Here is a 22,448-nt window from a genome sequence, read left to right as displayed (position 1 = left end):
AGTGTGCTTTGGGTCATTGTTATGTTGGAAGGTAAACCACTTTCCCATTGACAACTTTCTGGCAGAGGGCAGCAGATTTTCCTCAAGAATTTGATGGTGTTTTGCCCCATCAATTTTTCCTTCTATCCTGACATTTTTTTTTAATTTTTAGTCTCATCTGACCATACCACGTTTTTCCACGTGGCCTCAGAATTTTCAAGGTGTGTTTTGACAAAGCTCAGTCGTGACTGCATGTGGCCTTTCTTGAGTAGTGGCTTTTTTTCTTTTAACCCTCCCATACAAGCCACATTTGTGGAGAATTTATAAAATTGTTGTCACATGCAGACCATGACCACGCTTTGTCATAAATTCCTGCAACTGCTTCAGAGTTGCTGTAGGCCTCTTGGCAGCCGCTTTGACCAGTTTTCTCCTGGCTTTTTCATCCAGGTTGGAGCGATGTCCTGATCAAAGGAGGGTCTGTGTTTTACCAAATACCTTCCACTTCCTAATTAATAGACTTCACTGTGCTTATAGGCATTGACAAAGCCTTTGAAGTATTTTTGTATCCATCGCCTGTCCACAACTATCCCAGAGATCCCGGTCACAGTGCCTTACCCACCCATAGCTAATTGTTTGCTTCAGTCGCACTACCAGGGACTGAAATGCTCTAGGAAAGCTTTTTTCATGCTGAGCTAATTAAAAAGACCACAACTGATCAGCATTTAAAGTCAAATGACTTTGTGTGCCATTGAGAAGGTGATTAGCCTCACCTGATTGAGTTTGATGGGGATGGTTCTTTTTCCAACTCAGTTATTCTTTAGTTTTTCAGTAATTCAAGTTTTTAAATTTATTTATTTCCCTTTCTGACATGCTGGTGGTATATCTTTCACATTGGAGGCTAAACGTTGCACTGAGTAAATACAGCTTGATAAAACAAATAAAAAAAATCTACATTTCTGTTACGTCCTCTGTCAGTTGCCGCCCACTCATTCAGTCTTCACCAATGTGTATTGACCTCTTATCCATAGGAGCAAGCTAGGCATAAGACTTGTTAAAAACAAAATAATTTACATAGACACACCTATGGGGGCTGTCCCACTGGTCCAATACCCCCCTGCTACCAGCCATCCCAACTCAGTTTGTCTTCTGCCTAGTTAGGAGTGACATGGGCTTCCCTGTGCTACGGTCTCAGCCTTTCTTCTATTTTATGATTTTATTTTCTGCAAATGTGTTTTCTTTGCACTACTAGCTGTTTATTTGTCAGCGTTTAGTTAGTCGGATCTTCGGATGACGACGGCGCTGCGGAGCTGGGAATCGCACTGGTCGTCCAGGACAGAGGGCCTTATGGAATCCCAGCCCGCCCTCCAGCGTTTAGCAGGCTATGCATACACCCTGGCCTCGCAAACGACCGGTCCCTGTCATCAGGGATGAAAGCCTGCAAGGTGGCCACCTCGCTTGGACGTCTCAACCGCGGTTCCGTGCGTTGCTAGCGTCCTGCGTTTTTGGCTGACGGCACCCCCACCGCCTGGGGTTGGAGGCTCCCCGTCGATGAGAGGCGCCCATGCCATCGGGTACGGTAAGTACGTTTTTTGTGTGGGGCCTCTGTCTGGGGATGGCAGTCTGATGTGTTTGTGGTATCCCCTCATGTCTGTGCATTCGGGGCTCCCTTACTCCCGGTCCCTGCGGAGGTCCTACCGCATCTGGGACGCTATGTGGGGGTCCCTCTCCTGAGTGCCACTATATGTGTGTGTTGGGGTGCAGACATGTGCGCCGGCCGATGCGGGGTTAAAAACCACGGGTCTGCCATTTTAGGTGTGGGCATGCTGCTGGCTTCACTGTGGGCGCTTCTGCAGCAATGAATGTAGTGTGTTTTGGCACCTTAAGGCACCATCTTGTGTGTGGCAATGTTATCTTGCGGTACACATGTCGGCGGCCATTTTCCCGGAGCCTCCCATTACTTGCTATGGGCAACCATTTTTCCTTAGCCTGTTTTGCCTCCTGCAGTGACATCACTTCCCTTTTCTGTGCAGTGGAGATGGCAGGCGTGGGTAACACTTGTGTGGTCTGTCTTGCTGTCTTTTTGTGGGGAATATCTCTGGCTGTCAGCTCATTCCTACTTGCGGGGTCTGCTAGCATAGTCCTCATAGCGGTGTACTGCGGTGGGAGGGCCAGTACCTTGAAAGAAAAAAAAAAGGTTTTTTTCCTGATGGAGTTCCAGGACAGCAAATTTCTCCCAGCCTTAGTGGAGGATTCAGGTTCCTCTGTATCTTCTGCTCTGACTGCTGCACTTGCGACTTTAGCGTCCAAAGTGGATCTGTTGATGGCTGACCGGGATACTAAGAAGAGGCCTTGGCTTTCTCTTTCTCTTTCTTCTGATTCAGATTCTGATATGGTTGCCGTAGACAGTGTCCCCCTTGAGGGGTCTCGTTCTTCCCAGTCTGATGGGGAGGGGGAGGATGAGGAGGGGAATGTTTCCCCCCCTGGGACAGCCGAGGATCGCGCAGCTATGGCTGCGCTGATTACTGCTATAAAGGATACACTACATTTGGTGGATGAGCCCAATCCTCCGGGCAAGCGGTCCTCTTTTGGTACCCGCAGATCCTGTAAGGCGGCGCAGTTGTTCCCTTGCCCCGCTGAGTTGCACGAAACTGTAAATGAACAATGGCGCAATTTGAAGCGCAATTTTGTGGTGCCAAAACGGTTTCACGTCCGTTACCCCTTTGCGTCTCCTACGGATTGTGCTGCGCGATCTGTCCACTGCGGTTCAGACGCTCCAGGAGTTCGGATGGACCATCAATGTTCAGAAGTCGACTTTGTCTCCTTCGGTTCGTCTCCCGTTTCTGGGGATGGTCCTGGATTCCGCCCAAGCGAAGGTGTTTCTGCCAGAGGACAAGCTCCGGACCCTGCAGGACGAGGTGAGGTCCCTCGTTTAGGACCTGTATGCGGTCCCTGGGGTTGATGGTGTCGGCCTTCGAGGCCATACCGTTTGCACAGTCTCACACAAGGTCTCTCCAGGCGGAGATACTGGCCAAATGGGACAGGCTCCCCCAGTCCCTGAACCTGAGGGTGTTTGAGTCGCCAAACCAGGTTGGATCTTCTGTGGTGGCTCCAGTCTCCGGCCGTAGCGGAGGGAAAATCCTTCTGGCCGTTGCTGTGGACTGTGATTACCACGGATGCCAGCCTGTCAGGCTGGGGTGGCGTTCTGGGCGGTACTGGACGCATGACTGTCACGCCCCCTAGACACCGGCTCTTCCACATACGCAGGACGCCGCGGTTTTGCCTCTTGTCTATGATGTCTTTGATGTGCCTTCATGCCTAACACCCATTGTAAGTGCAATTCCAAATAAATTCTTGTGCGTAATATAAACGGGATTACGCTATGTGCACCTTGTTTTCTCCCTACATACTCATGACATTACGTCTGGAGTTCACACACTCTACATGATATAGTGGAACTATCAGCTTTCCTTGGTCCATGAAAGACACGATTTATCTGGATTGATATTCAAGCGTGTATGGCCGTTCCATTAGGTTGGAGGCCTAATGGCAAGCTGCCATCTTGACATATATCACGGGTGTATTCCTGTCTCTTCCATGGGATTTAAGCCTTCCGCTCTGACATCACCTTTCTGGGAGTCACGAATATTGATTTATGGACTTTATATGTTCACTTCTTATCTAGTGTTATTCAATTAACATTTTTTCGTTCTAACACAACTGTATGGGTTGCACCATATTTTGATAGCGCTGCACTATTTTTCTGTTTTACATTGTTGGGCAACCTGTCTGCCCAGGGCATTTGGTCGGTGGAGGAATCCTCCCTACCGATAAACATCTTGGAATTGCGAGCGATCAGGCTGTGCCTGCTCCATTGGTCGGATCGTCTTCGGGGCCGCCCTGTACGGGTGCAGATGGACAACGCCACTGCGGTGGCTTACATCAATCACCAAGGGGGCACCAGGTGTGCCCGGGCGGCCCAGGAAGTGACCAGTATTCTGTCTTGGGCCGAGACTCACGTTCCGGCGATTTCAGCAGTTCTCATTCCGGGTGTGGAGAACTGGCAGGCCGATTATCTGAGCCGCCAGACCCTGGACCAGGGGGAATGGTCCCTGCACCCGGAGGTGTTTCAGATGCTGTGTGCGAAATGGGGATCCCCGGATGTGGATCTGTTCGCGTCCCGGCTAAAGAACAAGGTGGGAAGGTTCGTGGCAAGAACACGCGATCCTCTGGCAGACGCCTCGGACGCGCTGGTGGTGCCTTGGAATCGGTATCGCCTGATTTATGCCTTTCCCCCCCCCCCAATTCAGTTGTTGTCCAGGTTCCTTCATAGGTTGGTCTCGGAACCAAGGTTGGTGATTCTAGTGGCCGGTCTTGGTACGAGGACATCATGCAACTGGTCGTCAAGCCTCCTTGGCGGCTCCCACTACGGGACGATCTGCTGTCTTAGGGGCCGATCTTCCATCCTGCTTTACAGTCGCTGGCTTTAACGGCGTGGCTGTTGAAAGCCAGGTCTTTATAGATCGGGGTCTCTCGTCGGCGGTCATTCCTACCTTAAGGCAAGGAAGGCCTCGTCCGGTAAGATTTATTATCGTACCTGGAAGGCCTATTTCGCCTGGTGCGAATCGCAGGGTTTCCATCCTCGCTCCTTTTCGGTGGCGAGGGCGTTGGCCTTTCTGCAATCTGGTGTGGACCAGCGTCTTGCACTGACGACTATCAAGGGTCAATTATCTGCGCTGCCCATTCTTTTCCAGTGCTCCTTGGCGTCGCACTCCTTAATCCGCACCTTTTATTCAAGGGGTGCGTCATCTGGCTCCCCCTAGGAGGGCACCCTTGCCTCCTTGGGACTTGAACTTGGTTTTGTCCGTTTTGCAACATCCTCCATTTGAGAACATCCGGGAGATTCCTCTGCCTACGCTGTCACGGAAAGTCGCTTTTCTGGTGGCGATCACATCTGCTCGCAGAGTGTCGGAGTTGGCGGCCCTATCTTGCCGCTCTCCCTACCTGGTTGTTCATAGGGATAAGGTGGTCTTGCGACCTCATCAATCTTTCCTTCCAAAGGTGGTGTCTGATTTTCCATCTCAATGAGGACATTGTCTTGCCTTCTCTGTGTGCGAATTCTAAGCATCCTAAGGAGTTTGCCTTGCATTCCTTGGATGTGGTCCAGGCAATCAGGGTTTACCTGTCTACTGAATCCTTCAGAAAGTCGGATTCTCTTTTTGTCCTTCCTGAGGGACCTCGGAAGGGTATGGTTGCGTCTGCGGCAACCATTTCTAAATGGATCAGACGATTGTACAAGCTTATTCGCTTAGGGAAGGGGCTCTGCCCTTCCCTGTCACGGCGCAGTCTACCAGAGCGGCGAGTGCGTCTTGGGCCTTCCGCCATCAGGCGTCAGTGTCCCAGGTGTGCAAAGCGGCAACCTGGTCGTCAGTGCACACCTTTACAAAATTTTACAAACTTGATGTTTTGGCGTCGGCAGATGCCTCCTTTGGCTGACAAAGTTCTGAGTGCGGCAGAGCCTTAGGGGAGACATGGCGTTTTTTAGCCTGCCCCCTCCTGTTGGGTTTTTTTTCCCTAGTTATTCTGCTTTCCTGGGTTTGTTCGCTCCTGTTGAGCTTTCCTGTTACCCAGTGTGTTACCTTTCTGGTTCAGATAAGGTTCTTTTCCCTGATTTGGGTGCTGCGTTGCCTTTGAGACGGTTACGTTTCCCATCCCTCACATCTACACTGCCTTGGGACATCCCAGTAGTGAAGACGTAAGAGAAAATAGAATTTTTGTAAGAACTTACCGTAAAATTATTTTCTCTGAGTCCTCTGACAGTCGCCGCCCCGCCCCTCTTTTGGGGTTCATGGACTATCTATTGCTTGCTACCAAACTGAATTGGGAATGCTGCTAGCAGGTGGGTATTGGACCAGAGGGACCGCCCCCTATAGGTGTGTCTATGCAAAGTTTTTGTGAATGTTTCTAACAAAATCTTTGCTCCTTGGCTGGCTTAGGTAGGGTCACGATCAGGGCCTTCAACATTTCCGCTGGTAAGTCACCAGATAGTGCGATCGCGTTAAAAAGGTAAGGAATAAGTACATCCTGAAAAGCCTTATAATATTCTGCTGACAGCCTGTCTATCTCTGTGGATTTGTGAGGTGGAAGTTTTTTAATGGCCAATGCTATCTCTGCTTCCGTAAAGGGGAACATTCAAGTCATTCATCGGAGGCAATAGCATGGAGTGTAATAGAATCAAGAAACGTAGAGATAGACTTTCAAGTGGGTTGGGTAGTAGATTGGTCCGTATTTATATACAGGGATTTATAGTACTGGTTAAAGGTGTTCGCTATATCAGTAGGGTGGTGTAATTTTGCTCTAGTTACTGGGTGTAATAAGTGAGATACCTGGGAATTTGCCTGTCTGGACTGGATGCGTCTCGCCAAATGCTTACCAGCTTTATTGCTGTAAAGATAGTGAGATGTCTTCATGCTTTTCAAACATTTCTCATGATCGGCTATCATAAGCTGTTAAGTTCTAGCTTACACTTTAGAGATCAGCCGCCGCCGTGGCGCTAATTTGTTGCTTATTTTGTGATTCTAAACGTTTAATATTGTCTAGGATAGTGGTTATCACCGCTAATTTCCTCTTTTTTTCTTTTGAGGCCAATTCTAGGAGTATCCCCCTGATGTAAGCCTTATGGGCGCACCACAATTTAGACTCCTTAACCTCCCGGGGATATCATTAATTTAGAAGAAGTCGGGTAGGCGGTCATGGATTAGATTGTTGTACACTTTAGAGTTAAAAAAACGGGTGTTGTTTCCTCCATAGACGTATATTGGGATCATTCCTCTGCTCCGACACTACTACAGTCAGTAGGTCATGGTCTGCCCATGTGATGTTGCCTATGCGGACATCCGTGATTTTGCACAAGGAAGCTAAATCAGTGACTAAAAGATCTATTCTAGAATATGACTTATGGGGATTGGAGAAGGTGTAGTCCTTTTCTCCCGGATGTAAACAACTCCATGCGTCAGAGAGAGCTTCACTATGTAACGTTTTCCTTAACGTTACTCTATGGTAAACGGATGGGGATGTGCTGTCCAATAGTGGGTCAACTACTAGGTTAAAGTCCCCAATCAGCAGTAGATTCCCTTTCTGAAGTGCCCTGACCTTGCTCAACATTTGTCTAAGGAAGGATAGTTGACCCTTGTTAGGTGCATAGACGGAGACTAGTGTATACAATACAGCATTCAGGGAGCATACCAGAATAATAAACCCACCATTTTTATCAGTAATGGACTCATGTAGACAACAGCGTTAGCAAAGAAAATATGAGGATACCTTTTATGAGAGCATTTGGATGCTTTCTTTGCTTGGAAATGGGTTTCCTGGATGCATAATATGTCCCCATTGAGTTTTTGCCCTCCGCCCACATAGTTTTTCTTTTGCACGAGCTATTCAAGCCCTTAGCATTAAGTGATACAATTTTAATTGTCATGGGGATATATTATCGCAGAAGAAACGCATAACAAATCACTAGAATACAGTGGCCATATTATACTATGTAGCCTTTCAGAGAAATAATAACCCACAAAATAGAATGTGCCATTGCATAGCTTCCTGTGGACTACGCCACCACGTGGAAGATTGCAGCCGAGATATGACCATACCAAATATCGTAAGTAACTTATGTGCCATGGATTTAGCCAGTACATGAAACTGCCCGGCCAAGTGAGTATGGTAACCAACAAAGTCAAATACTTGTCCCACGGGCCATTTCCCCTTTTCGCTGAAAGTCCAATAACAGTCTAATAAAAGGAAACAGTTGCAGGAAATCCCTGAATAGCCAGGAGTATAATACTCCATACTCCTGTGGGCCTGAAAAAATAAAAAGGCCGTAGGGAGAAAAAGGGAAAAAAAACATTGGATAGTTACCAAGAACATGTTAGTGAGTAAAACCCTACATTCCGGTTTCCCGTTCCCACCATATACAGTCATTTAGGAGGAAATATAGGGATAAGAAGAGAGTGTCCGCTGCTAGGGTGTTAGAGAAGAAATTCCCTCAAGTGTTTGAGTTTAAAGGCGCCTTGTTTTTCTGGGACATGGACTTCCGCAGGGAGAATATGCCTTTCCTTCATGTACTTCAGTCCAGATTCCAGAGAGTGAATTTGGACATCTTTACCTTGATAGGAGACAATCAATTTGGATGGTGTATCCCATCGGTAAATAACACTGTGGTTTCTCAATACCTTTGTAATGTTAAGCAGGTTTTTTCTATGTTTAATGGTAGCTTGGGAGAGATCCGCAAATAAAGAGATACCTGCGAGTTTGCTAGGAAGCTGTGGATTTTTCCTCATAGCCTGCATCACCTCCTCTTTGGTGTGGTAAAATGCATCCTAGCCAGCACATCTCTTGGCACTGTGTCAGGTAGAAAGCTAGGCTTTGGGATTCTATGCGCTCTGTCTATAATCAATTCCCAGTCTTTTGTATTTGGCAGCAGTGGATGCAAAAGGTGCTGAAAAAATCCTTCAGAGATGTCACAGGAACAGTTTCAGGGATACTGCGGAACTTAATATTGTTCCTGCGGGACCTGTCCTCCATATCAGTGTGCTTAGCCTGTATTTTCTGTATGTCGGCTTGCTGGGTTTTGCTGACCTCAACTAAACTATTATGGGCCAAAAAGACATCCTCCATCTTGTTTTCAATGTGAGATACTTTGCTGTAGCTCATGCATTCACAGGGGCCAGTACTTTTATCATGTCCACATAAGGCGAGTCTATATATATGAAAAAAGGCCTGATCAGCAAGTGGCTAAAACCACATCCAGTATCAGCGACTCCTTTGGAACCTTGCCTGCATTAATACTGGAACCGCCGGCTGTCTGTGACAGCTGTCATCCAGCACTAAGCCCAGGAGTTCAAATGATGAATTCCTGGGCTTTAATACAGACTGTAGAGGCATTTGTAAGCACATGATCTGTAAAGTGGCATCACGAATGACAGTGTACAGCATTGTCTTGCCTTACTAAATCTGCATTTGCCAATTTAAACAAGTGCACAGTTGCCTTAGATGCCACAGTGGTGTTTTTGAAGTGCCAGACATTACAGAGCTACGATGATAACCTTCACTCTGTGTGAATGTGCTTATGTTCAGTGCTGCAATAAATAAATGTGTTTATCTTTACTTTTTATGAAACTGTATGACTTGTATATGTAGTATTAAGCTGTTCTCAGGGGTTTATATCAACAGTAATTCACTTATAGTGCAGCATCGATCATGTGTGTTTGGCGTACTGGGAAAATGTGGCTTAGAAGCTGCAGGGATACAATATCTGATTTTAAAACACTCTTTTTGGCCATCATTTTCTTTGACAAATTGTATAAGGTTTTGCCTTTAGGAAGACTATCTTTTGGCACTGTAAAATATCTGTATTCTTTTAGAACTATGGACAAAAAACATTGATATCATAGTTGTCTAATTACTGTTGGCATACTTAAAAATGTTAGCAAAATATCTGGCTGTTTCACTGGAAATGTATTCTAAAAAAATAAAAATAGATAGCTATCTTATTCCGGTTTGATATGTATGCATTTTTGTGTTGGACTCTCTGACAGGAATGCCTGAAGCAAGACATAAATTACACATTTCGACAGTTTTAAGGCAACCAGTATTACAGTAGGACTTTCAAACTTCCAAAACACACAGATCTTCAGGGGCTCTGAGGGCACTTTGAATGTTCTTAAGTAAGCAAGATTTTAAAATGCCTAGGGCACACTAAACGTGGGAAATCAGCAGTTAAGAGTGGCAAACACAAGAGGTGGTCAAAATACAGACGCTGGTGTTGCTCACTGGGTGTGGGTTAAAAGACCATGGTTAGATAGCGCCTAAAGCCTAGTACACATGGGCTGAATGTCTAGCAACATTGGCCAATTCAATAAAAACTGGATGACATTTGGTCTGAGTGTATGGCAGCCGCTTCTTTCAGCCAGCTTCTGTCAGATGTGCATGCTGGAAAACCAGCCAATGTGTTCTGGTGGATGGGGGGGGGGGGGGGGCGCACGTGTCAGAACACAATAGCTCAGCGGGGGAAGATAGCTGTACTAACATTGGATTTGTTAGTACAGCGGCTCCAACCAGAGCTGTCAGTTTAAAACTAGTGGTGTGTACTAGGCTTAAAGCTTACCCTTGCATTAACTGCACTCAAGTTACACTCATTGCACCCACAAAATATATCTTAATTACAGGCAGCCTCCGGGTTACAAACAAGATTTGTTCTGTAGCTTTGTTCTTAAGTTGAATTTGTATGCAAGTTGGAACAGGTACAATTTTTAAGTGTAAGATTTCACCTCACTTTCTGTCCCTGTGACAATTATATTTTGAAAATGTTCGGTTGTCATGGAAACAAGGATTGGTGATAAAGCTTCAGTGGAGACACCTTTTTCCAATGATAACTCTTACAGGAGTGACTTTCCCTTCCTAGGGGTAGATTTCCTCTCACTTCCTGTATCCCTCCATTTGCAAGTATGAGTCATATGTAACTCGGGGACTGCCTGTACTGTGTCACAAGTTAGTCTCACAGATAAAAAACATACATGATTCAAGTGTGGATAGAAAATCTCTTAGAAATAAAGAGGCTGGCTACAGAAACAAATTTTGTGGACATAGATATATATTGAAAGCTTTATTAGAGGATGTAGCGAGGGATTAGGGTAAAGGGTTGGCATCCAGTCCGGATAAACCTCCCAACTGTAAACAGACATGAATGCACTATAGTGATCAGATGGAATCATTTGAGTTTCCCCTGAGGTAGATCAATATCCAGGGGGTCCAAACTATTTTTTTTCACTTGATTCTCTGGCAATCCCACCACACATGCACCAGAGTACCAGCTAAACCACATCTCTGGAAACCATGAAACAATAAAAATAATGCAGCCACTACATCCCAATTGACATGAATGAGACGGGCAGCATGAAAATGCATGGACCACCTGTGTATCCCGTGCGGGCCAACACTGTCCTTCCCATGTACGATTAAGTACAGCCACGTGAACAAGGGCTTAGTGAGACAATCTCTCTAATGGAAGTGAAATGCTTACATTTGTTTCCTCAACGATGGTCCCCATTGAAAGACATCTTTTCTATTTCTGTTCTGGTGACGAGGCAAAATTTTGTGTATTCCTTCACTGGTCAGTAGTGTAAAGTGAATTTTCCCAGTGGGGCAAAAGAGCACAATGAAAACGGGGTACTAAGTTTTTGCTTTAGACAGATGTGATGTGCAAATCTACATTATATCTGCTATCATAGCTGCTAATGAGCTTGATATAAATCCATCTCAGGGGTATTCATACAGCTTAAGGAGATACAATACTAATTCAATCATCTGTTTAGATCACAAGAGCTTATGCATACTTTTTTTCCCCCTACAGAGTGCCATAATCTAATACCTTTCTCCACAGAGGAGATCAGGCCAATCTAACAGATATTTACTCATTCCTTTCATCCTGCTTCCCGCAATCACATAACCCTTCTATTTTACTTCTCTTGTCAGGTCTGACTTTGAAACAGGCACACATTTATCCCAGGGATCTAAAAATAAGAGGTCTCTTCGCTGATTTATGTCTAGACTAATCATAAGGGTCACTACTCTGCATTAAATTCAGACATGCAGTTTTATTTTATTAGTATACTGCAAAGAGAGGACGCCCAGGTTTCTTTTTTTTTTTTCATCCTTGCCATTGCATTTCAATGCGTGTCTCCTCATACAAATGTGCAGGAGAGATTTTAATGTGCTAAGTAGTGTAAAGGTAAGCATACACAAAGTCACATTGTTGCGCATTATGAATGGCCGTTTGAACAGTCATGTCAAAATCTGTTTCAAGGAAAAGCTTTTGCTGTGGATGCCCTTCAAGCACTGGAACCAAGATCTGAAAGGTTAAAAAAAATTATAGCATAGCTTAAGATTTCAAGATAGAAATGGGAGTCACTACTGCTGATTTGCTGACAAATGTTCAACTGGTTAAATAGTGAAGTCTCAATGACAAGCTGATAACACCATTAAAGGATGGCTAAACCCAAGAAAAAAAATGTAATGTAATGCAGTTTACTAGGCCTTGGACATGGTGACTGCATTAGTTTTCATGTCTCTTTAGTTCGACGGACACAGCACTCCGTAAATCATAACTAGTGGGTTATATTGCATCCTCCAGGAGTAGGACTGGGCAGAACAAAAAGCACCTGGCTACACCCATGGGCCATACTCAGCTTGGTATATAACCCCCCCCCCCCCCCACACTCTGCTCTAGGTAATTTGTTTTAATCCATCTAGTCAGGAGTAAGGACCTAGGCTCCCGGCTGGCATCTCTGGTCCTAACAATTTTTTTCTCCTTCCTTACATCTTTTTTGTTTTTTCTCTTGGGAGATCTTCAATTCACTGCCGGGCTGGATAATCTCTATCCAGTAGTCCCCCGAGCCCAGCCAGCGAGCTCGTGCAGACCGCAGCTATGCGCTAGGTCGACCGCAACATAACCTCACGGACAGAGGCTGGCCCGCGAGTTAAACGTCTTGCAGGGTTGCATATGACCAGGCTTGGGTCTGAGTCGCAGCGGTCCCTTAACTGACAGCTCCCCTACTTCCGTGGCGAGGATCCTGTCTGGAGCGTTACCCGCACCATGGAAGGGTAAGTATAGTCTATCCCCGCCCCCCCCCCCTTCCCCTTTTGGCGTTTTTTTTTGGGGGGTGGACACAGGTAAACTTCCAGGGGTGGTTGGACCAGCCTGCAGGTTCCCCCCTCCCATCCTTAAAAATCCCTCGGTGAGCTGGGCTTCCCCCCCCCCATCTGGACCTGGAGTCCCAAGGCAGAGGATGCGTTGGAGACCCCTGGGGTCTCCCATTGCTATCCCCACTCTGTAAGGGTCCTGGGATAGTGTGTCCTGCCCTGGTAGTCTGGAGGAGTCCAAGTGTAGGAGACCCCTAGGTACATGCCCCACTGTGTACAGGGGGGTCCCAGTGCAGAGACTGGTGCAGGGTTTGCAGCAAAGTCTCCCCTAACATGTGTCCTACCTTCAGAAGGGGGTCCCCTTGCAGAGGGTGCAGCATTGCAGAGGGCACAGGGAAAATCCTGGCAGCATGATGTAGCTGATGGCGGCCATTTTCCTTTAGTCTGGCTGGTCTCCGGTTGGCGGCCATATTGCGTAGCTTGATTGTCACGGGGGGCCATTTTCCCTTAGTCTGGCTGGTCTCCAGCTGGCGGCCATGTTTGTGTAGCCCGATGTCACGGGGGGCCATTTTCCCTATAGTCCGGGAGACGCTGAAGAGGACCGAAGCCTCAAAGGGATGCCAAAGCTTCTCCTCTTCCTCCTCAGTTTCCTCTCCCTGTGCCCGGGACATATAAACAGGGATGGCGTCCATGGTGATGCTGAGTCTGAATTCTCAGTGCTCCTTCGATCAGTAGGGTGAGTCCTTGGGGTCCCTGTTATCTCTCTGCCTGCTGATAGGTACGCTGAGCCTAGGGGGATCCTTTAGTGGTGCCAAACGATTGTTTTTGTACTGCAAGGTCTTCCTTTCCTGTTGGAGCCTCAGGGTCACATATCCTCCACTGACCCCCCCTCCCTCATGGAGGTGGCAGGTCCCTCGGAATCCCAGCTTCCCGTGGTTGCACTGACGGCGGTCATGCAGTCCTTAGTGTCTCTGGTGGAAGTGGCGTGTGGCCAAAGGCCCAGGAGGAAACCTCCCCTGCCTTTCCTTGCTCAGTCTGTCTCATCTGATTCTGAGCCTGATGCAGCTGTATAAGTTTCCCAACCTGGGGGGCTTAATAGCACCCCCCCCAGATCCATCGGATAGTGAGGATGATTCCTCCATGTTTGCAGCAGCGAATGTATAAATCGCTGGTAGGGGCACTTATCACTGCAATTCGTGAGACTTTAAAAATAGAGCATGCGGCTGATGTAGCCACGGACGTGGTTTGTCGTTTGGTACACAAAAGTCACCTCGCACTCCAAAGTTGTTTTTCCATATGTGCCTTATTTTGACAGGTTTTCCTGTAAAGAATGGGAACAACCAAAATTACCCTTTGTGGTCCCCAAACGTTTTGCTGTACATTACCCTTTTTAAGGTATTGATTGGGCGCGTGCTGTTGCTTAAGAATTGGTCCACAGACCAATTCTCAAAGAAAGCTCTCATTGATCTGCCTTTTCAAGACAGTCGCCAGTTTGGGGCTACCCTGGATGACATCATTAAGGGTATAACAGGTTTGGGGGGGTACCATCCTGCCACAATACAGGAAAGGGAAGGAGCCTTGTTGGTCCCTGTTCTTAGGAAGAACTCAGGAAGGTAAAGGGCAATGCATAAACATGGGCAATAAGCTCAGATAAGAAAGGACTCGAGCACTGCTGATTATCAGTCAGTCTATTCATCCACAGTGAATTTATTGATGTTTTTTCTTTCGTTCATTGATGGACACAGCTCCAGAATCATTTTGACCATTGGGTTTTGCTGCCCCCTACAGGAGTAGGACACTAGGCAGGAAAAAACTTTCCCACGCCTATGGGGCAGTCCTAGGGGCTATACTCCTCCTCCCTGCTATAGGCACTCAGTTTTTTTTTCTGCCTAATCCGGAGTAAGGACCTAGTTCCTTGCTGGGATCTCTGGTCCTACTTTTTTTCTCTTTTTAAACGGAATGAAATGCTGGTCTGCGGACCAAGCTTCCAAGAAGGCCTTATTGGATCTCCCCTTTGTGGGGGATCGCCTGTTAGGGTCTTACCTGGATTAAATCATTAAGGGACTTACAGGAGGGAAGAGTACTCTCCTCCCACAGGCTTCTAGGGGCAAGGAGTCTCATCGCAGACGTGGTCCTTTTCTCAGTTCATAAGCAGCCTTTTCCTCATGATCTCAGGACAAAGGATCCAAATACCGTTAGGTCCGCCGCCAGAGGTTCCAAGAGACCCTGGCCTGGTAAGCCGAGAGCAAGTCCTTCCAGGTCCAAGGATAGGGGGTTGTCCGACTTTGTGAGGTGTGGAACAGCGCCTGGCCCTGGGTACCATCAAGGGCTAGGTTTCGTCCTTGGCTATTTTCATTCAATATCCTTTGGCTACGCATTTTTTGGTTCGCACCTTTTGTTCAGGGAGTTCGCCACTTGGCTTCCCCAGTGCGGTCTCCGTTGCCCCCGTGGGATCTTAACTTGGTACTGTCGGTTCTTCATAAACTGCCTTTTGAAAATATTCGTGAGATTCCTCTGTTTACATTGTCCCAGAAGGTAGCCTCATTACTTCTGCATGCAGGGTGTCAGAGCTGGCTGCTTTGTCTTGTTCACCTTACTTGGTTCACAGAGATAAAGTTGTGCTTTGCCCTTTTCAGTTGTTCCTTCCTAAGGTTATCTCTGGTTTCCAGAGACATTGATGTTGTCTTCCCTGTGTCCTAAGCCTAACCATCCTAAGGAGATTGCCCTGCATTCTGTATGTGGTTTGGGCGATCAGGGTGTACCTGGCGGCAACTGTGTAGTTTAGGAAATGAGACTGTTTGTCGGATAGACCTCGCAAGGGATTTGCCATGTCTGCCTCGACCATTTTCAGATGGATCAGACAGCCGGGGGTGCAGGCCTATTCAAACAAGGGTCAGGTTCCTCCTTTCCCTGTTAAGGCACATTCTACGTGGGCCTTAGTGCCTCCTGGGCCTTCCGCCATCAGGCGTCAGTAATGCAGGTTTGCAAGGCAGCCACCTGGTCGTCTATGCACACTTTCACAAAATTTTACACAGTAGATGTGCTGGCATCTGCGGATGCTGCTTTTGGCTGCAAGGTGTTGCAGGCTGCTGTTGGAGAGGACTAAGTCCTCTAAGGGTGTATGTGTTTTTTCTCAGGTGGGCTCAAGTTGTTCCTGGTTTAGCTCCGTGTTACCTGTTCGGCTAGGTTTAGCCTTTGGGAATTTTTTCTGCTGTGTTTTTTCCCACCCCTCATGTTTGACACTGCTTTGGGGCGTACCAATAGTCAAGGAGATTCTGGAGCTGTGCCCATCAATGAATGAAAGAGAAAGTTGGATTTTTGTCTTAGCGTAAAATCCTTTACTCTGATATTCATTGACAAAGTTTAACCACTTGCCGACTGACTGCAGCAGTCAGCCCCTCCTGGGCAAACTGACGTAGTACTACGTCGCTAGCCCAGGAGCCTGTAGGGGGCGAGTGCGCACCGCCGGAGGCGGGTCCGATGTCCGCCGGTCACTCGCGATCTCCCGGTGGAGAGGTAGAAAGGCAGGCAGCTAATGTAAACAAAGCCGCCTGTCATTCTCCCTTGTGTAACAGCACCCTGCTATGTAGGATCGTATGCCTCTGTGGTTACATGAAAAGCCACACCCCTTTAGAGTCCATTCACACTGCCGTGACTTGAGGCGACTTGTGTGCCCTCAAGTCGCCCCAAGTCGCTTGACATAACAGCTATGTTAATCAATGAGTGCCATCTTAATTGGCACTACTGAAGTCGCTCCGACTTCAGAAAAGGGTCCTGTACTACTTTGAGGCGACTTGTATCCGACTTGTCCCATAGACTTCAATGGGAGTTGCCTCCTTATCTTATTTGAAGCGACTTGTGATCCGACTTTCCATTAAAATGGTCCTGAACCAGAAAAAAAGATAATTTTTCTTAGAATTTTTAGTAGCGCAGGGATGGGGCTCCGCTCCACCTGGGCGTTTTTGTTGCAAGCGTTTATCGGGCATTTTTTGGGCGTCTTTGGAGGTAGGCATGACTTTTTTTGGATTTCGTGTCTGGGGGGGTCTAAAAAGTGTACCTGTGAAGTTTCAGCTCTGCAGCATGTCCAGAACCAGAAAAAAAGATCATTTTTCTTAGAATTTTTAGTAGCACAGGGATGGGGCTCCGCTCCACCTGGGCGTTTTTGTTGCAGGCATTTATCAGGCATTTTTTGGGCGTCTTTGGCAAAACCTGTTGGTTCCCTACTCACCGATGCCGCTTGCACTTATTGGCCATAAGGCTCATATATTCACATGTTAGTCATGGGCTCCTGATGGGCAGGAGTAAAAGCATTTGGTCTCGAAAGGCATTTCAAATGTGCTTCCTGTTTGCTCTGTGGCAAGTGTAGGTGATCGTCTGATATCACAGGTCTTCCTTGGAGCGATCCCTTGCAAGATATCCTGATCTTGGATTACCCAACAGGAGCCTGAGTGCAATAGTCCAATGGATTTTACAAGCGTTTGAGACTCATTATTGTGGTGAGTAGGGAACCAAGAGTGTTTGCCAATCACCTGAGCACCGTTTGGATTACCATTTGAGCACTTTATTGGATATATCACTGTTAAGGACTGATTTATTATTATTTATTTGTCAAATATTTATCAATTCGTTTTATATCACTTTTATTAATTTTTAAATGGATTGCTAGCGCTGTTTTAAATTTGTTTTACTATTCTCTTATCTAAGATTTACTTCGAGCTACAGCAGCTGCACATAATTTATTATAGGTTTACATTGCTATTTAATTTCAACACCAACATTGTTATTATCACTATAAGCGCAGGTTTTAATTTAATATACACACGTCTATCATACAAGTCGTGCAAAGTCGCGCTAACAAGTCGCCCCTTATGAGGCGACTTTCTGGTCTTACAGTTAGAAGCACGCCCCTAGGGACACATTTAACCCCTGCATCTCTAATAAAGTTAACCCCTTCCCTACCAGTGTCATTTTTACAATAACAGTGCATATGTATAGCACTGATTACTGTAGTAATGTCACTGGTACCCCCAAAAGTGTCAAAAATATCAGTCAAGGGTCCGATCTGTCCGCTGCAATGTCGCAGTCCCGCAAAAAAAATCGCAGATCGCCGGCATTACTCGTTAAAAAAAAAAAACAATAAAAATGACCTAAATCTTTCCCTTAGTAAACGCAATAACTTTTGTGCAAACCAATCAAAATACGCTTATTGCGATTTTTTTTTTTACCAAAAATATATAGCAGAAAACAAATTGGCCTAAAATGTTAAAAATTGATTTTTACATTTTTTTGGGGAATTTTATATAAAAAAAATGTGAAATTTTTTATTTTTTTTTTCAAAATTGTCGCTCTTTTTTTGTTTATAGCGCAAAAAATAAAAATCGCATAGGTGATCAAATAGCACCAAAAGAAAGCTCTGTTTGTGGAAAAACTGGGACGTCAATTTCATTTGGGTACAGTGTTGCACGACCGCGCAATTGTCCGTTAAAGTTACGCAGTGCCGAATCGCAAAATAAAGCCTGGTCAGGAAGGGGGTAAAATCTTCCGGGGCTGAAGTGGGTAAAACCAGTAATAATTAAATGTTTACCCATCTATTTACTAATATGTTAGCAGCATCCGCATTAAAAATAGTCAATGGTAATTAAGAGAGTGAAGCTCCTCTTCAATTAACTTGATTGCTTAGCACTTGTATGTTTATATATGCATCATTCTACAATTTAACTGATCATAGCGCTGCACCACTTATTATATTTCTGATTTGGGTGTACTAGATATACAGAGGAGCAGTAGCTAGGTTAAGAGAGTAAATTGTCTTTGGTCTATTTCGCAACCAAGCCAAGAGGTAAATTATTGGAATGAGCAGGGTAGTGTCACAGCATATCAACTTTTATGCCACTGCACCACTTCCTGCGGATGGCCAAATCTATCTATAAATAGGTCAGGCTTGTACGCCTTTAAGGTGGGGACTCGTTCAATGGGCCAAGGTACAGGTACATGGGTGCATTTGGACACTGCAAATCCAGCTGTACCTAGGGACAGGATGCAGTCTAAACTGTTTGTTTTTCTTCTATTGTAGGTGATTCATAAACATTTTTACTTGAAGAGAGCAGAGATCATGGCTCAATGCGAGGACTGGATAGTAGATATTCAGCAATTCAGCAGTGACAAACGGGTTGGAAGGACGATGTCTCATCATGCAGCAGCTCTGAAGGTAGTTACCTTAAATGAATGGTTTGCTTGGGGGACAAAAAAAAAAAAAAACTGTGTGTGTGTGTATGTATATATATATATATATATATATATATATATATATATATATATATATATATATATATAATGAGAATGTGCAATGTATATGTAAAGCGCTGCATAAATTGACAGCGCTATAGAAGTGCCTTAAATAAATATAGAATAACCCGCATTGGCCCTTAAATATAAGTTAAATCCAACATCAAGTGAAGTCCTAGGTTGGAGAAAATTCTATTTCTGCAGTTACCAGCTATCTCAGATTTCTGGCCTCACATACGTGCACCTGTGTACTGCCCCTCTGAAAATCAATCCACATCAGAGGCAGTATGTCGCCTCTTAATTGCCTTTGTTAATAACTAAAAGGCTGCAGCACCTCGCCACAGCCATGTGCAATACATGCTGCCACACAGTGCCTGCAACACAGTACCCTGCACTTTAATTGGCCACGTTTGTTGCAGTTTCCTCGTGGCAAAGGCAACACACGTTCTAAATTTTACCTTGGCAAAGTTTACTAACATGGCAGCTCGCCATGTTAAAGCAGTCCTTCACTAAAAAGTGATGGTACTGCTCATTCTCCTCCCTGCCTCGGAACACTTTTAATTTTATTATTGTATTTTTTTTTTTTTTTTTTTAATACTGGTACCTGCTACCAGTTCCTCAGTTATCATCGCACCCCCCGATGTACATTATAACGTATAGAGTTAATTTAAAATGAAATTTTATTTGACTTAAAGACCCCATGGCCAAAAATATTTTTTTTTAATGATAGTTTTATTATTGTTTTTTTTTGTATTCAGAGCACTTAGTAGCTCCCGAACAAATCATGTAGGCTGTGTTTGGTAATAAAGCTGTCTAAATTTGCGCATGCTGGGTTTGGGAGCCGCTTGTCAGTAGGCAGCTGAAAAGAATAATCCAACAAACCTTTGAGTGCTGGCTCTTTCACATTTATTTTCCCTGTGTGTTAATGTAGTTTGTACATAAAAGCATTTCTCAGAATTGACAGTAGCAATTACAGATAAAGAACTATTACATTAACATACAAAAATACAGTTTTTGGGTTACTGGGTCTCTTTAACCACGATTGGCATATGTGGGGCAGGAATTATGACTTTTAGTTAACACATAAGGCTGGCCATACACAGTGAAGTTGATTTACTTAAGGCAAATATGCTGTGCACTTTAAGTGCATTTGCTCTAGATCTGAGGGGAAGAACTGAAACGAGGGGAAGCTCTGCTCGTTTCCATCATCTGATCATGTACAAAGAAAAATGCTGCTTTTTATTTTCCTTGCATGTGATTGAGTAGAATTTGCAAATTTACGTTTTACCTAATTTGTAAGCTTTGGAGCAAGCGGACATGCAGGTCACAGTATATTTGCCTTTAGTAAATCAACCCCAGTGAGATTTTCTTCCTTAAGCCAGAGGACTGAACAAAAAGGAAAAAAAAACACAACTTCATCACCCACCTCCTCTCCCTTGCCAGGACATTGTATTCTGATAGCAGCACTTGTCGAATACACTGATCTGTCCTAAACTGATGTTCTGATGTGTCTCTTTAGAACAAGACAATTAATTGACTTCTGTCGAGCAGGGGTGACCAGTTTAGGAATAAATTAAAAAAAAAAAAAAAAAAAGCATTAAAAGTCACATGAAAACCTATTACTTGCATGCACATGAGTGAAAAAGACTTCTTAACATTGCGTAGGTGATTAAACCAAGGTAGGCATGCTATTTTGCACTTCATCAAATAGGTTATTGGTGAGCTTTTGCTCGTACAACTTTTGTGTTTTGAGATATACTGGTATGTATAGCTCTATATATATATATATATATATATATATATATATATATATGGAGAGAGAGAGAGACCGTAACACTAAGCAAACTCTGCTAGAAAATAGTTTTATTGGAAACATTTACACTAGTAATACTGCTGCTTTTTTTTGTGCATAATCAGCATGCTTTCACTTGTTGATCTGTGCTAGTCCTGGGGCTCTACAATATCTATTTTGTTTGCACAGCGACTTCCATGCACGTTATGTTTTGTGGATCTAAAGAGAACAATTTATTACACTGACATGCTGACCATACTCTTCCTGTACTTTGTGTTTAGCGACATACGGCTCAGCTACGAGAAGAGCTCTTAAAGCTCCAGTGCCCTGAAGGCTTGGACCCAGATGTTGATGACTCTACAGAAAAATGCCTTGCCACAGCAAGCTGCGAGGAGACCACACTGCACGAACAGGCCAAACCCAGCAGCAGTAAAGACAATGGCAGTGACTTTAAATTCTGAGCTGCAGCGGCATGGACTTTATTACAAACAGGCTTTGAAGCACAGCCAAATATGTCCATATTTGTATGTAAGAAGCTAATTATGTAATAGTTAATGAAGCTAAAACTATATGCCCTTAAGGATATACAGTTTAATTCAAGATGATCTTTTACCTGTAAAAGAGTGTAAACTTTTTTTGTGCTTTTATTTTTTCAGTTGTGAGAACCACTGATTGGTATGTTTAGAGATTGTAAACAAGAAAATGGCAAAATCACTGAAATAAGGGAAAAAGTTCCTTAGGAGAGAATGTTTACTGAATGTTTTTTTTTTCCCTTTTTTTTACCGCTAAAGAGGGGGTTGTAACAAAGAATATATATTGGTCATTCTTATAACTATTTAAAGACTGCAAATTTTCAATGAATTTGATAGATTTTGGCCATACCTTCATTATCATTTTTGATTTCTACAGAAAACTTCTGCATTCTTCAATAAACATTAAACAGACATGCTCCCTGTTAAATGAGTACTTGGTACATTTTTTTCCTTTTTTAAAGAATAAATCTACAAGGAAAAGACTTTAGAACTGGAGACTTGCTCTTGTAAGACTGAATTTATCACAGTCTGTATCATTTGATGCACATGAAATAAACAGACATGGTTTTACCTTCAGCTCTTGTGCACCTCTAGCTTCATGCATCTGTCATATGTCTTTGATTGCGTTGTGAATGTGTTGCCAGATGTCTGTAAATAAGAGGAAATTATTCCTAGATTTCATGAAGATGTTTTGTGTCTTTTTTCATTTGTGTTGACAGTTATACATGATTTTTTTAGACTGTACTCCAGAAATTGTATGTATTATGTACCTACATTGGTTCAGCTTGGCACAGTTTAAGTATGCATACCAAGATGGGCTACTAGGGAAACTGAAGTTTGGGTTCTGTGTGAGCAGCTTCCCTCATCAAATACAGGAAATGGGGTGCTATGTACTGTCCATTTGTTTTGGAGATTGAGAGGTGGGGCAGTCATCTCCACATTGTGCAGAGAATCAGAGCAGAAGGAGTTCTATGAATGGTGGTGGTGCTTAGCAAGTGACCCTCTGGTGTGCAGAGGGGAAGCAGCCCACACAGGACATGGAACAATGCAGCTATCACTGTAGTAGCACCAATTACCTACAGTGATTTTCAGCTTCCCCAAAGGCCCATCGGGTATGAAATATGCATACAGTGGGCATAGGAAACCACATTTTGTTGCTTTGT

The 22,448-nt window shown here is 44.7% G+C and overlaps 1 protein-coding gene across 6 annotated transcripts in view; it reads left to right on the top strand.

The window, feature by feature from the left end:
- Positions 1-21,861, top strand: part of BIRC6 (baculoviral IAP repeat containing 6) — an 807,095-nt gene extending 785,234 nt beyond the window's left edge. For all 6 annotated transcript variants that reach the window (XM_082252286.1, XM_082252283.1, XM_082252284.1 and 3 more), the window contains 2 exons: positions 18,749-18,883; positions 21,034-21,861. In XM_082252286.1, coding sequence (XP_082108412.1) covers positions 18,749-18,883; positions 21,034-21,213 — 315 coding nt within the window. In that variant the 3' untranslated portion in view covers positions 21,214-21,861. The remainder of the gene's footprint in view (positions 1-18,748; positions 18,884-21,033) is intronic.
- The last annotated feature ends 587 nt before the right edge of the window (positions 21,862-22,448 follow it).

Source organism: Pelophylax lessonae (genome assembly GCF_965119305.1).
Source record: "Pelophylax lessonae genome assembly, chromosome: 3".
NCBI lineage: Eukaryota > Metazoa > Chordata > Amphibia > Anura > Ranidae > Pelophylax > Pelophylax lessonae.
The sequence above is the reverse complement of the archived record's forward strand: the minus strand, read 5'-3'. Positions and strand labels throughout refer to the sequence as shown.